The following is a 13591-nucleotide window of genomic DNA, read 5'->3' as shown; positions in this document are numbered from 1 at the left end:
CCTGCTACTTTTTATCTTAAAGGCTGATCCTGTGGATTGCTGCTCTGCTGGGAGTAATTTGAACTTTCTTGTTAAAGCGCACTGCTTTCAATTGAGCTTCAGCAGTTCAGACTTTGGCCTCCATCATAGTTTCACACATTTCAAATACCATTCTCACATCCTTTCATAGATTGTCCTTTATTTTTTTCTTTTACTTGACGTGCTACTGGGGGAAAAAATGAACCTGAGTGATGAGAAATGAGTCATATGTCCAACTCTTTCTTTCAGTCGCAAGGAAGTCTAAAATTTTTCGTTTATTTCTTTCAGATGTCTGGCTAAACGTCGAGCCTAGCTTGACTATGACAGCATTTAAAACATTTTTTAAATCTATTTGAATCTTCTTTTCATCCTACATATAATCACATTTTGGCACAATCGATATCAGATTTAGCTTATACGTGATATTCACTCTAAGTGTCACATTATCAAAAAAGGAACGGTGTACGGTGACATTACACCATTACCTGAAATCTATACGACAACAGCTGATGAAGCCCATTAAGATCTAATAATATCTGGAACAGATGCTTTTAATGAGGAGTCATTTACCATTGTGTTTCCTTCACTTCGAGAATATTTCCACATCTTTGTATACAGATTATTTATCATAATTAAGATATAAGCTCCTCCGGCCCACAGCTGAGTTCTTTGACACTACAGTGTAAGTGATCCTCATTGATTTCATTCGCTCATTTCTTTTTAATTGCATGGATTCTGTCCCAGTGTAATTCAACCTCGACACCCCCCGTCCCCTGTCCCCCCTTCTCCCCTCCGTCATGAGAACTGAAGCCAGGTTTTTCTCTTTTTTTTTCCCCTTTTCACCAACAGGGATGAAGAATTATGAGGACAAATATGCCTGCCAAACCTTTCATTTAAATGATATAGATAGCTTGGCGCAAAAGTCAATTTGCAATCTGTCATTCTGGATCGTTGCGTCTTCACAGATGATGTGTTTTATAATGAGTATTGTTTAAATTTTTAAGAATTCTTACACACTGCTTTTCTTAAAAACAACCCATTTTGATCTATTATTTCTTGTGCAACTTTGGTTAAAATTTTTATTGTTACCATTTTTATTGGTTTATTTATTTTCTCTCGTTACAGGAATTTCATTACTTGACAATATTTTTAATAACAAGTAATTACTTGCATCTCCACTTAGCTTTGCTAATGATAGCTGCTTAATTGAAAACATTTTTCCATTTTAATTATGGTGAAATTGGTTCCTTTCCTTTATTTTTCTATTATTGTAAATCTTTCTTTTTTTTTTCCTGTTTAATTCTTATTAGTAGACTAACCAACATTTTTCTCACTACTTACTTATAAATCAAAGTCAAGCTTTACTTTATGTTAGGGATGGGATGATGACGCTGCATGAAGCAGTGTCGTTATTTTAAAGCCCATATATTGCTCTTGTTTATTTTTCGGTCCGCTTCTTGTTGGTGCTAGTGCCCATTTGATTAGAAAGATATAAAAATGGTATTGAAACACATCCAACCTACCACAGCACAGAACTATTGATGGGTTGATGATACTTCATGAAGCAGTGATATTATTTAAAAACCCACTAGATGTTACCCTTTGCCCTGTAATCCTTTGTTTTGAGCATCTATTCCTAGAAAACATCCATTTTAATCTGAGGGCGCCACCTACTGATCTCTTAAAAAGTGTTTCATGAAGCTTCATGAACCCATAGCGACACAGTAACTGCTTTAGAAACCGACTGCCCCATCAGGTACTGAGTAAACAATTAAACCTTATGATAAGAATAACTTAACAGCAGGTTAACCCTGGAATTCAAAAAAGTAAGTTTATAGAAAATATCTTATTGAAGAATGTACTTTGGGGGAAATAATAAAACTCTAAGAAACCTTCTTGTCATGTACTAAAAAAGTACTGGACGCAATAATCTTTTTCAAAGAGACATCATTAAAAGGTTTCTGTTAGTAACTTAACCTAAATATATATACAATTGCAGACTCTTACACACAATACTTATCTAGAAGAAAATCAAGCAGGTGGATATTGTGTCTTTATTCATAAACTTCCAAAGGTATGATTCGATGTTCACGACTGGGTTCAGCCAATAAAGTAAAGTCGTAAAGTCTTAAGTAATACAAAATAAATATCATACAAAAGCTCAAGTATTCTTCTTTACAAGAGTTATATGTGTAAAAATATGTAATTTTAATGACTTTAAGTAATATAAATTTACCATTTTTGTTGGTCTTGGTGGGTGTGTCTGGAACACTTGGCACCTGCTTTAGACGCCGGCTCAGTAAATCAGAAAGAAAACGTCGCTTCACTTCGTGCCAAACATCACACGGTATTCCGAACAAGCAAACAGAGTCCTTAATGAATCCCTGTATTGAGACCGACTTGTGTTGTGGAGGTTCGCAGGAACATTTGAGTAGAAATGTTGCGAACGAGCTGAGATCTACAAACAGTACTTAATATTCAGCTTGATGTTATTGAGGAACAGCTTTGAGCACTTGAGAGTTTCTGCTCACATAATTCTTCCACAAAGAGCGTGTTGACACTCTGAGTATTTGACTTATTGTTGCAGCTGCAAACTCAAATGTGTTTCTGAGGCGTGTTTAACTTGTGCTCGAGCACTTGTGTGAGACGTTTGAAGCGACTGCATCGTTTAAACAGGATCACGGAGAGTCGAGAAGGCAATGCACGCCTATACTTGATTTCACAGCGATCCGCAATAGTTCGAGCAAAATGTGATCATGGAAACATCTGCGAGCCATTGTGTGTGGACGGTGACATCACGGCTCTGCAGATGCGAAGACACATGTTTGTAATCTTTTATTGCATGTCTCTGAGCCTCATTGTGTCGGGCCTCTGGGATCTTTAGAGAAGGTCAACGAACTCACAGGACTGTCGAGAGAGAAGGAAAAAAAAAAAGCTAATCCACAGCTTTTCCAGTGAGTGTCCTCGGGGCATTCTCAGAGCATGAAATGATTACAAAAAGCACCCGTCATTGACCATGTGAATTTGTTAGATCAGCTATGAGCTTTTATGAAACGGCGCCGCAGATGCTTCACTCACCCGGAGCTAGAGTTCCGTCACAGGGTCAGAATTGAATTAACGTCCAAGTTAAACACAATTTAAAAGATATTTTCCAACCATCTAATCGCGTCTAAAGGTAACTTTAATATAATGACTTTTCAATTCACTTTAATGATTATAATGAGAAAAAGAAAACAAGATTTGCTATCAAAATATCATTTAATTTCTGGGGAAACTAAAAACATGATTACGCTGAAGTAATGATAATAAGGCAGTACAATAATACGATTTAAAAGATGCTGACATAACACAATTGGTTAATTATATACATATTATTAGTATTGAAGCAAATGACTTGAACACTTGCTCAAGAATAATAAAAACTGTAGCTGGAGGTAAAAACTCATTCCATCACCTCTTTGTTTGTCCTCTTTACCTTTCAGCCGCTACTTCCTTTTCCCAACATCCCTCGCCTACTTATTCCAGCTTCAGTTTGACATCCCATAAACACCTACTGAGTCTCTTTAGGTTTTATGTCTTCCCCTTTATTGATACTTCAACTCGACCGTTCCCCAAACATATCATGTTTAAAGGGAAATATCGTTCTTACTATCCTTCTATCTTGTGTCATCCCAGCAGTATTCGAAGTAAAATTTTAATATTTCATCCACAATAAATAGTGTAACATGATAATAGGGAATAAGTCTTCAACATAGTTTTAGTGATGGTTTGTTAATTAATCTGGAAGCACTTTTTTTGTCAGTGGATATTAAAAAATGTATGAAATCCAACGCCAAAACAGCGCAGATGGCAATTATTTTTTAATTCAACATTTGTTTTCTTTTTGAATGTTTACCTAAAGAAAGATAAAAAAAATATTCTTTTTTTTTTTCTTTTTTTTAATGGTCTGTACATGATTTTCTGATGACAATTATAATGCATTATTCAACTTTAAGGATAACTGCAATTGTAGTAAATAATTAAAAATTTTAGAATACGCTTCTCGCAAGACGTATTCACGATTTCATTGAATTGAACTGAAATTAAGTAAATTAGTAAATAAGTAATGGTTATTTCTTAAGGGCCTTTCTAGCCCAGTGTCACAAAGCGCTTTAACAATCAAAAATAATACACAGTTAAAATATATACTTTAAATGGTCAAGACAAAGAAGACAAACACAGGAGAAAATCAGGGAAAAGCACAAATAAAAATGTCTTAAGATGTTTCTTGAAGGAGTCAGTAGATCATCAAACACAGAGGGAGAAGAAGATCGTTCCAAAGCTTAGGAGCAACAGCCTGGAAGGATTTCTCTCCTCTGGTCCGGAAGCGTGTTCAGGAACCATCAGTAGATTCAGATCTTTAATTAGACCTCAGAACCCGAGCTGGGGTGTAAGGCTGGATCAGATCACTGATGTAAGGAGGAGCCTGACCATGAATAAATCTGAAAGCAAGAACCAGAATTTTAAAATTGATCCTGAAAGAAACTGGCAGCCAGTGAAGAGTTTTAAGAATCGGAGAAATGTGAGTTCTTCTACTAGAGCAGGTCAGAATTCTCAGAAAAGTTTTGATTAACTGCAGGCAAAACAGCTCCTTCTTGTTTAGAAACGAAAATAAACTGTTACAATAGTCTAAACAAAGACAAAAACGCATGGATTATAAATTGGAGGATGTGTCTGACATTATTTTCCTAAATGTAAAGATTTTTCTCAGTTTTCTCCTCGATGTCTATCAGTGTCTTTCCCCTAGTGTATCCAGAATAAAAATAAATAAATGCGAGTTCACTTTGGATAAGATCTAGTGACAAAATACCTAAATTTACAGTCAGTCTTGAGTCGTATTTTAACCTCGGATTGTATTAATAGGAAAGATTCATCAGCCCACCGATTGCGACGTGCAGTATCTCACACAATTTGAGCAACTCAACTGCAGATTACAGACAGGGTGATTTATGAAATCGAAAACTCAAAATTAAAACTAAAATGCAACGTACAACACAGCCTGGGGTGTTGGGCTAGTTAGAAACACTGCTCCATTTATCTCTCATGAAGATGTTTTCTGAGAAAAACCAGAGGGAATTGAAATTCCCAAGTGACTCTCCAGGTAGTTGGACGGATTTCTAAATCCTCGTGGAAGAAAGGAAATGTTTTTTTTATCGGGAAGCAACACACGTGACGCCTGAAGAAAAACTGGCGGAGGAGCCAGGACTAGATCGTGTTGGAAATCCATCCAAAGTTCTTCACACGCTGCGGATGAATAATGAAAAATATGAATGCGGAATTGTTTTATTTTATTTAGTGATACAAATCTCTGAATCATTATTGTCAGCTAATTTACAAAAGGTTACATCATGCAGCTCTTGTGTTTGATCTTTCATTCAGCATCTCACACTCAACATGGTCATGTATTTGTTACGGTTTTTTTTCATCAGAAAACGAAGCTTGTGAAGCCCAAAACTGACCCAAAGGTTGCCGTTTACAGACCTGCTTCCTGACTGTGATTCAATTTAGATTTCTCCATGACGTGATTATACAAATCTAGTTAGTATTAATCACCCCCAATGAATCATTCAAAGTTCCATCTTCCGACAGGAGCTGTTCATTCCATGAGTCATGATGGAACGCAACACAAACAAATCACCTCCTTCACAAAGTAGATTAAAAAAGATAAATGAATATTTTTATACATGGTGTCAAATGTTGCTGATATCCACAAAGGCTTTTTTTTATTTTATTTGGATGGCAGCATTAGAGCGGGTACGCTTTAAACTCAGACAGCCAGAGACATCACAGGGCCGGGGTCGGCCTCCCGCGATGACCTCCAGTGAGCTCCTGATGGAAATCTAACCAAGCAGCACGTCCAATTTGAGACTCTGGGGCAAACAAACAAGAGTGTTCTTCAAAGACACGGACTGGGGTGGCAGGTCTGGAGCTGTTGAGTCTCATGACGCGGGAATACATTTGGCGTTACTTCATTAAACAAGGTGTTAGTAGCAAATTTGCTTAACCTCACAAGGTGAGATGCTATTAAATGTACTTTTTTCAACTTCAGAAGCAGTTTCACAGTTTTAATGCGTAAACATTATGGTGCTAATTGCCCTCTAAAATGTTACCACTTAGACTATTTATTTTATATTGAGGTGTAACAGTGTTTTGACTCAATATAAATGATTTAAAAACAGGCTCTTTGTTTTTGAAATGTTACTATAAGCACCAAATGAGGATGCAGGTCATCACATATGATCTTGTACTGAACTGTTCTTTATTAGAGGGACTCTAATGTGTTGATTTAAGTGTGTCCTAAACTGATCTTGGACCACTATTGTATCATCAGTATGTGTATGTTTGTGCAAAGCTATCTTTTCATTAAAATATTTACCTTAGAAAATGTGCTTAAGCCTCGCCCATTGAGAACGCTTGTTTATTCTCAAGCTAATATCTTGTTTACAATAACCACACCCATTCCGCCGTGATTAGTCAGCATCGCAGTTTGTCATCCATCCAGGAAGTCTCCAACTTCACGGGACACATTGTATAAACAAAGCAGGGGTGATTACAGTTGGTTGGAGGAGGAGTGAAGACATTATTCTACTGACTCCTTTAAGAAACATCTTAAGATGTTTCTATTTTTTCAGGCTTTTCCTTGATTTTCTGGAACTCCTGTTGTGTTATCAGTTTTATCTTGATCTTTAAAGTACATACTTTATTGAATATTGTTTTGATTGTTTAAGCGCTTTGTGACCCTGGTCTTGAAAAGCGCTATACAAATAAAAATTACTTACTTACTTACTTACTTACTTACTTATTATTTCGTAATGGACTTCGCTCTCGTAACCTCTCGTTCGCTGAGATTTCAGACGAGGGAGAACTTTATAAAGTAATAACTTCAAAACATCGTCATGATGAGTGACTTACTATATCTTGGAGAACAACATTTGAAACATGTGAGCTGGTGAAGAGAGTTGGGTTTTCACATTATTTGCCCTTTAAACTTAATAAAAAACCTTCCACGAGATCATGCAGTCTGGATCAGGTGTCACTTTTGTTGTCTGCCTGTGCGGATTAGGATCTGCCAGAGGCAAAATAATTCAATTACACAATGTTATTTACTGACTCAGTGACCATCCTTTCCTCCTACCGCGCTTGGAGAATGAAACATTGTGACAAACTGAATGGACAAATGAACAGAGGATTTGATCAGGTATTGGTAAGAGAACAGCACGTGCAGCCACTGACTCTACGGATGGACTTTTTTAGAAATTTGCAGACTTGGTAATGACATTTCTAGTTGTTTATTTTGTATTTTATAGTCAAGCTTACAATATGGTATACAATAGTTGTTAAAGGGGGCATAAAATCTGTATCAACAGGAAACATGAACTGAAATGTGTGTTTAAAGATTTTCATTTTCATGATGACTTTGTAACCAGACATGCAATTATTGAGTCGTTCTTCATCCTTCATGTAAACTGTGACATATCACAATAAGTGGTGGAGGAGGAAATTGGAGCCAAGACAGCCGTTTCTGGTTTCTTTTGTCCAGTTAATTTCTCATTTTCATCATCGCTCCTGTCCGTTTGTCGCCGTGCCGGAGTTCATATGGGGTTGGAAGCCGGAAATTGACATTAAATAACAGACAAGAGCCCCGCCATTGTTCGCGACCTCTCCTCCAATTCTACCCTTTCACTCAAACGGGCTAGCTTAACACCGGGGCATGTCAATATCCGCTGAAAGGAGGTGGACTTGGCTTCCGCGGTCTCATGACAGTCGGCGTGAGAGATCTGCCGGAGGGCAGGAGCTCAAACTCGCTTCGGTCTGGACAGCATTCAATGGTATTGGTTTTCCTTAGTGGCTGCTGTTACAGTAATTCTGAAAGCAATACCTGACTCGACCCAATGATCGTATTTGTCAATGTTAGGAAGCTGCAAAGCTTTTCTCCTTGTGACAAAGTTTCTCTCCTCTCACTTAACACAAAATCACTGGCTGTTTGTTTCAGGCTTTCATGGCCGTTCAATAAAGATGTTGTTGTCTACACTCATGGGTCTTGGCTAAATAAAAAACATTTATCAAACGGGCTGTTTAAAGTATTTTTTAATAGCGACAGATTATTGTAAAATAGATTGTATCAAATGTAACACTTTATCTATCTATGTTTATTCACTGAATCTTCATGAAACACTATACTTATTTAAACTGGCTGTTACTATTTGCACCAGAATCCATCACTTTGAGAATATAATCTTCACTTCAATTTAACACTCAAGTCGCCACCTTGTGACATTAAAAATATAAGACACTTTTCGTGAGGCTTCATCAGCCCAGCAATACCTAGAAGGTCAGTCCATAAAGTTGTAATTTTGTAATCTTTGTTTTATTGGGAATTTAATTAGGGCATCTTTTTATTTGTAATATCCATTACAGGAACCATAAGACATTGAAACAGGAATGTATAAACTGTTTATTGTCACATAAACACTCATGCTAAGAAGATGAAAGGAAGGTATTGAAAATGTGTATGCATGCATTTGTGTGTCATTTTTCAAAGATGATGTTGAAATGCTTCTTGCATTAGGGAATATCTTTGGAGCATTGTTTCCATGAAAATGATCCAACTGAAGTTTTTCTACTGATTTCAGACATTTTCTTGAATCAAATCCACTTGAATATTCTCTAAATTGAGCTCAAACATTCAATTAAAAGAAGTGAGTGCAAACTACACTGTCCAAAAACTCTAGATCTGTCTTGAGATAACTTTTTTAGGATATGACACTTTAAATTAAATTGAATTGAATTGAGTTATTGCTAACTATGTACAAATTTACACGTGAACACACATTAGTAACATTTTAAAAATTGTTGAACTGAAAATGATGAAGAAGTTCCAGAGCCATCCATGTTGTAATCTATGAAATATTAACAGCTTTAAAAGTTGATCTTTGTTGGTCTTGAGTTGAGCGGTGAAGATCAGAACTGAATATTTTGCCTGCTAATTCCTTCTTTACCTCTTGTGTTTTACAGATGCCATGTTGTTGGTGGCAGACAGACTCGATGGACCCTTTAATATAGATTCTGTGGTTGTGCCAATGGATATTAAGATTTCCGACGCAATTATGAACATGCAAGAAAACAGCGTGCAAGTCTCTGCCAAGGTATTTTCTCACTTATTTTTCCCCTCATTCCTATTTTTTGGTTGTTTCAACATGCTCCACCGTCTAAGCGGTCTTCGCTAAAAGGTTTTGCCTCAGAGGATTGAGCCTTGGCAAAGCCAGAATGGAGCACTTATTCGTAGAAACTCAAATTCAATTATTGTCATTTTCGCTCACTTTAAACATTTGTCAAATTGATCATATTAAAAAGACAACTTACATCAAATAAAAAGACATATTGAAAATACTTAAAAAATGTCTTCATTAAAAAAAATAATGTATTTTTAATGACCAATTCCCATTACAGTTGCTGCAGTTCAAACTGTAAAATATTGAATAAGAATCAACATTATCATTTCTGCGTCTTAACCCATCAACATATAGTTGATGTGTCGATGAAGCTTCATGAAGCAGTGTCTTGTTTTAGAGCTCAGTAGGTGGTCACATGCTCAGTTAAAATAATATGTGAGGTTTCATTACAATAACTGCTCAAAATAAATCATTGTAGTTATAATCACATAGTGGAAATAAAAATAATGATACTGCTTCATGAAGCTTCATCAGGCCATCACTTTTACCAAAGTTACAACCAGAAAACTCATTTTTTTGTATTTGACCACAAAGAGAACAATGTTGTTTTGCATTAAAAAAAAATAGAAAATAGTTGACAGACTTCTCGTGTAGAACACTTTAAAGTCGTGAAACTGGGTGAGAGGGGAAGAGAACCCGAAGTTCAAGATCATACAACATTGAGCGTAAGACAATTTGTTATTATTTTTGATTAGGAGTTTCCACAATTTTTGTTCATGTCTTAAGAAAAATTACAACCAACCCAAGTTGTATCAAAACAAATTTTGACTGTTCATTATATTGTTTTATATTGTAAATTATTCAGAAGATAAATTCGAAACACAAAAGTCTGTCAACAAGAGAAAAAAAACAATTTTTCTTTGTGAAAAAGTCTCATTTAAACTTTTTGTTTCGTAGTTCTCTGTGTGATAAGATTACAAAGGTCAGCATGAATTAGATGTCGCATTCTTTCACCAAATGGAACACACCACAATCTGCCACCTCAGTCATTGTCTATGCGGCGGATGCTCCGTCCCTGAAAAGGTTGTGTTTGGACCAAAGATTGCTTTGAGATTACAATCGTTCTCCAACATTCACATTTTTAACCATATTCATTCTTCACTCCGTCATAAAGCTTCAGGGAATATGTTGCTTTGTGTCTCATTCCCAGCTGCACATACAGAATCAGTCTGCCGGCACAGACACAAGGAAATGGGAATCGTAATGAAGAATTGATAAATATCCAAGGAAAGACAGCCCCTTGTCAAGACCGAGACACAGCACCAAAGGATAGTTGATCACATCCTGAGGCGAGGCGAGGGCCAGCACATGAGGACCACAGAGGAATGTTAACTCAGTTTGGAGTTTAGAGTTAGTCTGAAGGCCCTCAGAGATTCCATTGAAGAGACAATTTATTCTCTTAATGGACCTGTAGAACTGACACATTGATCGATCCTGAGATCAAAGAACTGTGGATAATTTCCTGAGCGTGCCTTTCTTCCTGTGTCACCGTTTTGTGTGTCTGTGTGACTTTCATTTAGAAAATCTGGATTTGGTCATGCTTCTTTCTCTTGTTTTATAGAGTGAACTATTCTCAAGTAAACTCTAAGATAATTTCAGAGATGTAAACTTGATATTCTATGCCTATAATGAATGAAAATCACCAATTTTCACAAATCAGAATTGGCGATTCCCATTGCTAATTTTTTTCTATTTGGTGTTTTTACAATATTATGACCAGAAATTCGAAACTGTTTCTAAGGAGCTTTCAAAACTTGAATTACAGAAAAAATGCCTTCATTTTTTTTATCATGTAAGAAATAAGATCACATTTGATCAAAAGGCAGCAACTTGTGAATTTGTTGTTTAAAGAATTAGAGGCTAAATACAGTATGTTAAAGTAATGTGTAATATGTCAAATTGAAATAGTATTAGTTGCATAAACAGAAGCTGTGAAGGGCCAAAGAGAAGAGGTTTTGTCTCTTCATGTTTGATACTGACATAAGTGCTGGGCATCTGAAGAGTAATAGAATCGATCAGATATATGTAGAAGTACTACACTTGAGAAGGGCTTCCTCTTTATTCTGAGTAAAGAACCAGCATCAATTGTAATGTGTTTTTAAAAGAGAATTAAATTATAGTAAAGCTCTTTATATAGCATGTGAAGCAGTTTTATATGAACAGCAACAAATATACACAAACAATGGAGGGAGGCCGCTGTAGAAATACGGAAAAAATAGTCCCAGAAGTCTTGGTTTTGGGAAAGAAAAATCGGATGCTATCAATATCTATTATAAAGATCAACAACGTTTTGTGGTTCAAGTTCAACTCTCCCATGAGGATTGTACTTTTTTTTCTTTTCAGCGAAGCACTCAGAGGCAGCATTGGTTCCACTCAAATTCCACTCAGGATTGTTTTTCGATCAGAGAGAAGGACAAGTGCTGTGATGGAAGTGTCTGGCTCTTACGGACACAAAATGTCGATAAACTGTCCCAACTTTAGGAGCAAAACTAACGACGTCAACAAATATATGAGGATTAGCTATCCAAAATGAATTCAATGATTTTTTATTACCGTTCTCTTGTTGTAGGTTTTCCAGGAATGCGGGCAACCGAAACCAAAAACAGTCGGCAGATCAACGCGTGGGATATCGGATGTATTCAGCAGTCGGTACCGACCGTACACGCCCGAGGAAAGACCAACAGCGGCCGCGGGCACCAGCTTGCTTAGACTGGTATGTTGAGCAAGATAAAACTGATTCTTGTTTCTTTTAAAAGACTAATAAACCAGCAACAAATCGATTCATGACTTGGACTCAACGCTCCTACCTCTTATCATAAGCTGGACATTAAATGTCAGCGCAGTCATTAAATAGATTTTCATATGCAATGATTAAACGTTGTAGCCGGGTTGTTTTTATTTGATTTCTATTTAAAAAACTAGCATGAAGGTTAGAGGAAGCTTCTGTAGCTATAAAATTGATTGCATCCCTTTGTCCATTTTTTTTTCTTATCGCTCAATGATCCAGCCTCATGATATTTTAATATAACAAATATTAAGAGAGAAATTGTGTTAAAATGTATTCTCATGTATATATATATGTATCTATTAATCATTATTCATATTGCATTATTAACTTAAATACATTATTATACACTTAAAAAATGAAAAGGGAAACATTATTTTAAACATCCATCCAAACAAGAATGACCAAACAGAAAAGTTAAATATTCTACCTTTTTTTTTGTTTTCTATAAATATGAATGAGATAGTGCCTAGAAGATTTTAAAATGTATTGTTTAAACTAAAACTCTAGCTTCGTGGAAACAAAGTCACTACAAAGAAACAATAGCGACAACTGATTCACAAGGACAAAGTCTCGGACAAAAGAAGACGTAACGATCCGGCACAGAACAATGGGAAACTCACTGAAAGTGGAAGAAAATCTATGGAAATGCTTGAACCCTATCAAGATAACTAACACTACAGTAGCGGGATTTCAACATAAAAACTGAAAAAACAAAGAAACTTTAAGAACGTGGCGACAACGAATCTCATTATTCCAACTCATTAAGATCCAAAAATTCTCCAAATTCTCTTAAAAGTGAGGATAAGACAGTTTCTTAAAAAAAACTTGAACTATTTCACAAGAAAATCAATAAAGTGAATTCTTTCTTTTCTCTGTCATACCAAATGTCAGGGTGTACTGTGGAATTTGTCAAAGCAGACGACAACAACAGTCCTGCAAGTCCTTTCTTGTTTGTCTTGCACATCTTCAAGGAGATCTGCAAAATCTAACACGACGAGTTACAAACCATTTTTCTTTGGCTTTGAAGCATATGCCGGTAGAGAATAATGGCCTAATGACCTTCATTTCAACATGATTAATATTTTAGTGGATCTATTAACATATTTGCATAAGTAGATCAGAGAAGTATAGAGCAATTGTCCTAAAAAAATATATAAGGTTGTGCGTCTTTTCTTTTCTTAAATGTTTTTAAACCCTTGATTTGGATCATGTTTTCTGCATGAATATTTGTAGTGTATGATGTTATTTGATACAAAATGTTTCTTTACTTAGAAGCGGAAAAATCCATATTTGGAGTTCAAAGTTCAAATAAGATCTCTAACGTAATACACGAGTCAAAGATGACTAACAGTGAACCAACACATGTGTTGTTTTCTGTGTATATCAGGGGTCCTAAACTCAACTAATTGAAACTCTCCTGACTCACTCACATGTTTTAAATGTTGAAGTCTTCCTCTCCAAGATGCAGTAAGTCTCTCATCATGACCATGTTTTGAACTTATTTCTTTATAAA

The 13591-nt window shown here is 36.0% G+C and overlaps 1 protein-coding gene across 3 annotated transcripts in view; it reads left to right on the top strand.

Moving 5' to 3' along the window:
- The window catches only part of gpc6a (glypican 6a), a 125105-nt gene that overhangs the window by 90947 nt on the left and 20567 nt on the right, over nucleotides 1-13591 (top strand). For all 3 annotated transcript variants that reach the window (XM_087794004.1, XM_087794005.1, XM_087794003.1), the window contains 2 exons: nucleotides 9073-9203; nucleotides 11860-12003. In XM_087794004.1, coding sequence (XP_087650130.1) covers nucleotides 9073-9203; nucleotides 11860-12003 — 275 coding nt within the window. The remainder of the gene's footprint in view (nucleotides 1-9072; nucleotides 9204-11859; nucleotides 12004-13591) is intronic.

Source organism: Callionymus lyra, chromosome 6 (genome assembly GCF_982586985.1).
Source record: "Callionymus lyra chromosome 6, fCalLyr1.hap1.1, whole genome shotgun sequence".
Classification (NCBI taxonomy): Eukaryota; Metazoa; Chordata; class Actinopteri; order Syngnathiformes; family Callionymidae; genus Callionymus; species Callionymus lyra.
The sequence above is the reverse complement of the archived record's forward strand: the minus strand, read 5'-3'. Positions and strand labels throughout refer to the sequence as shown.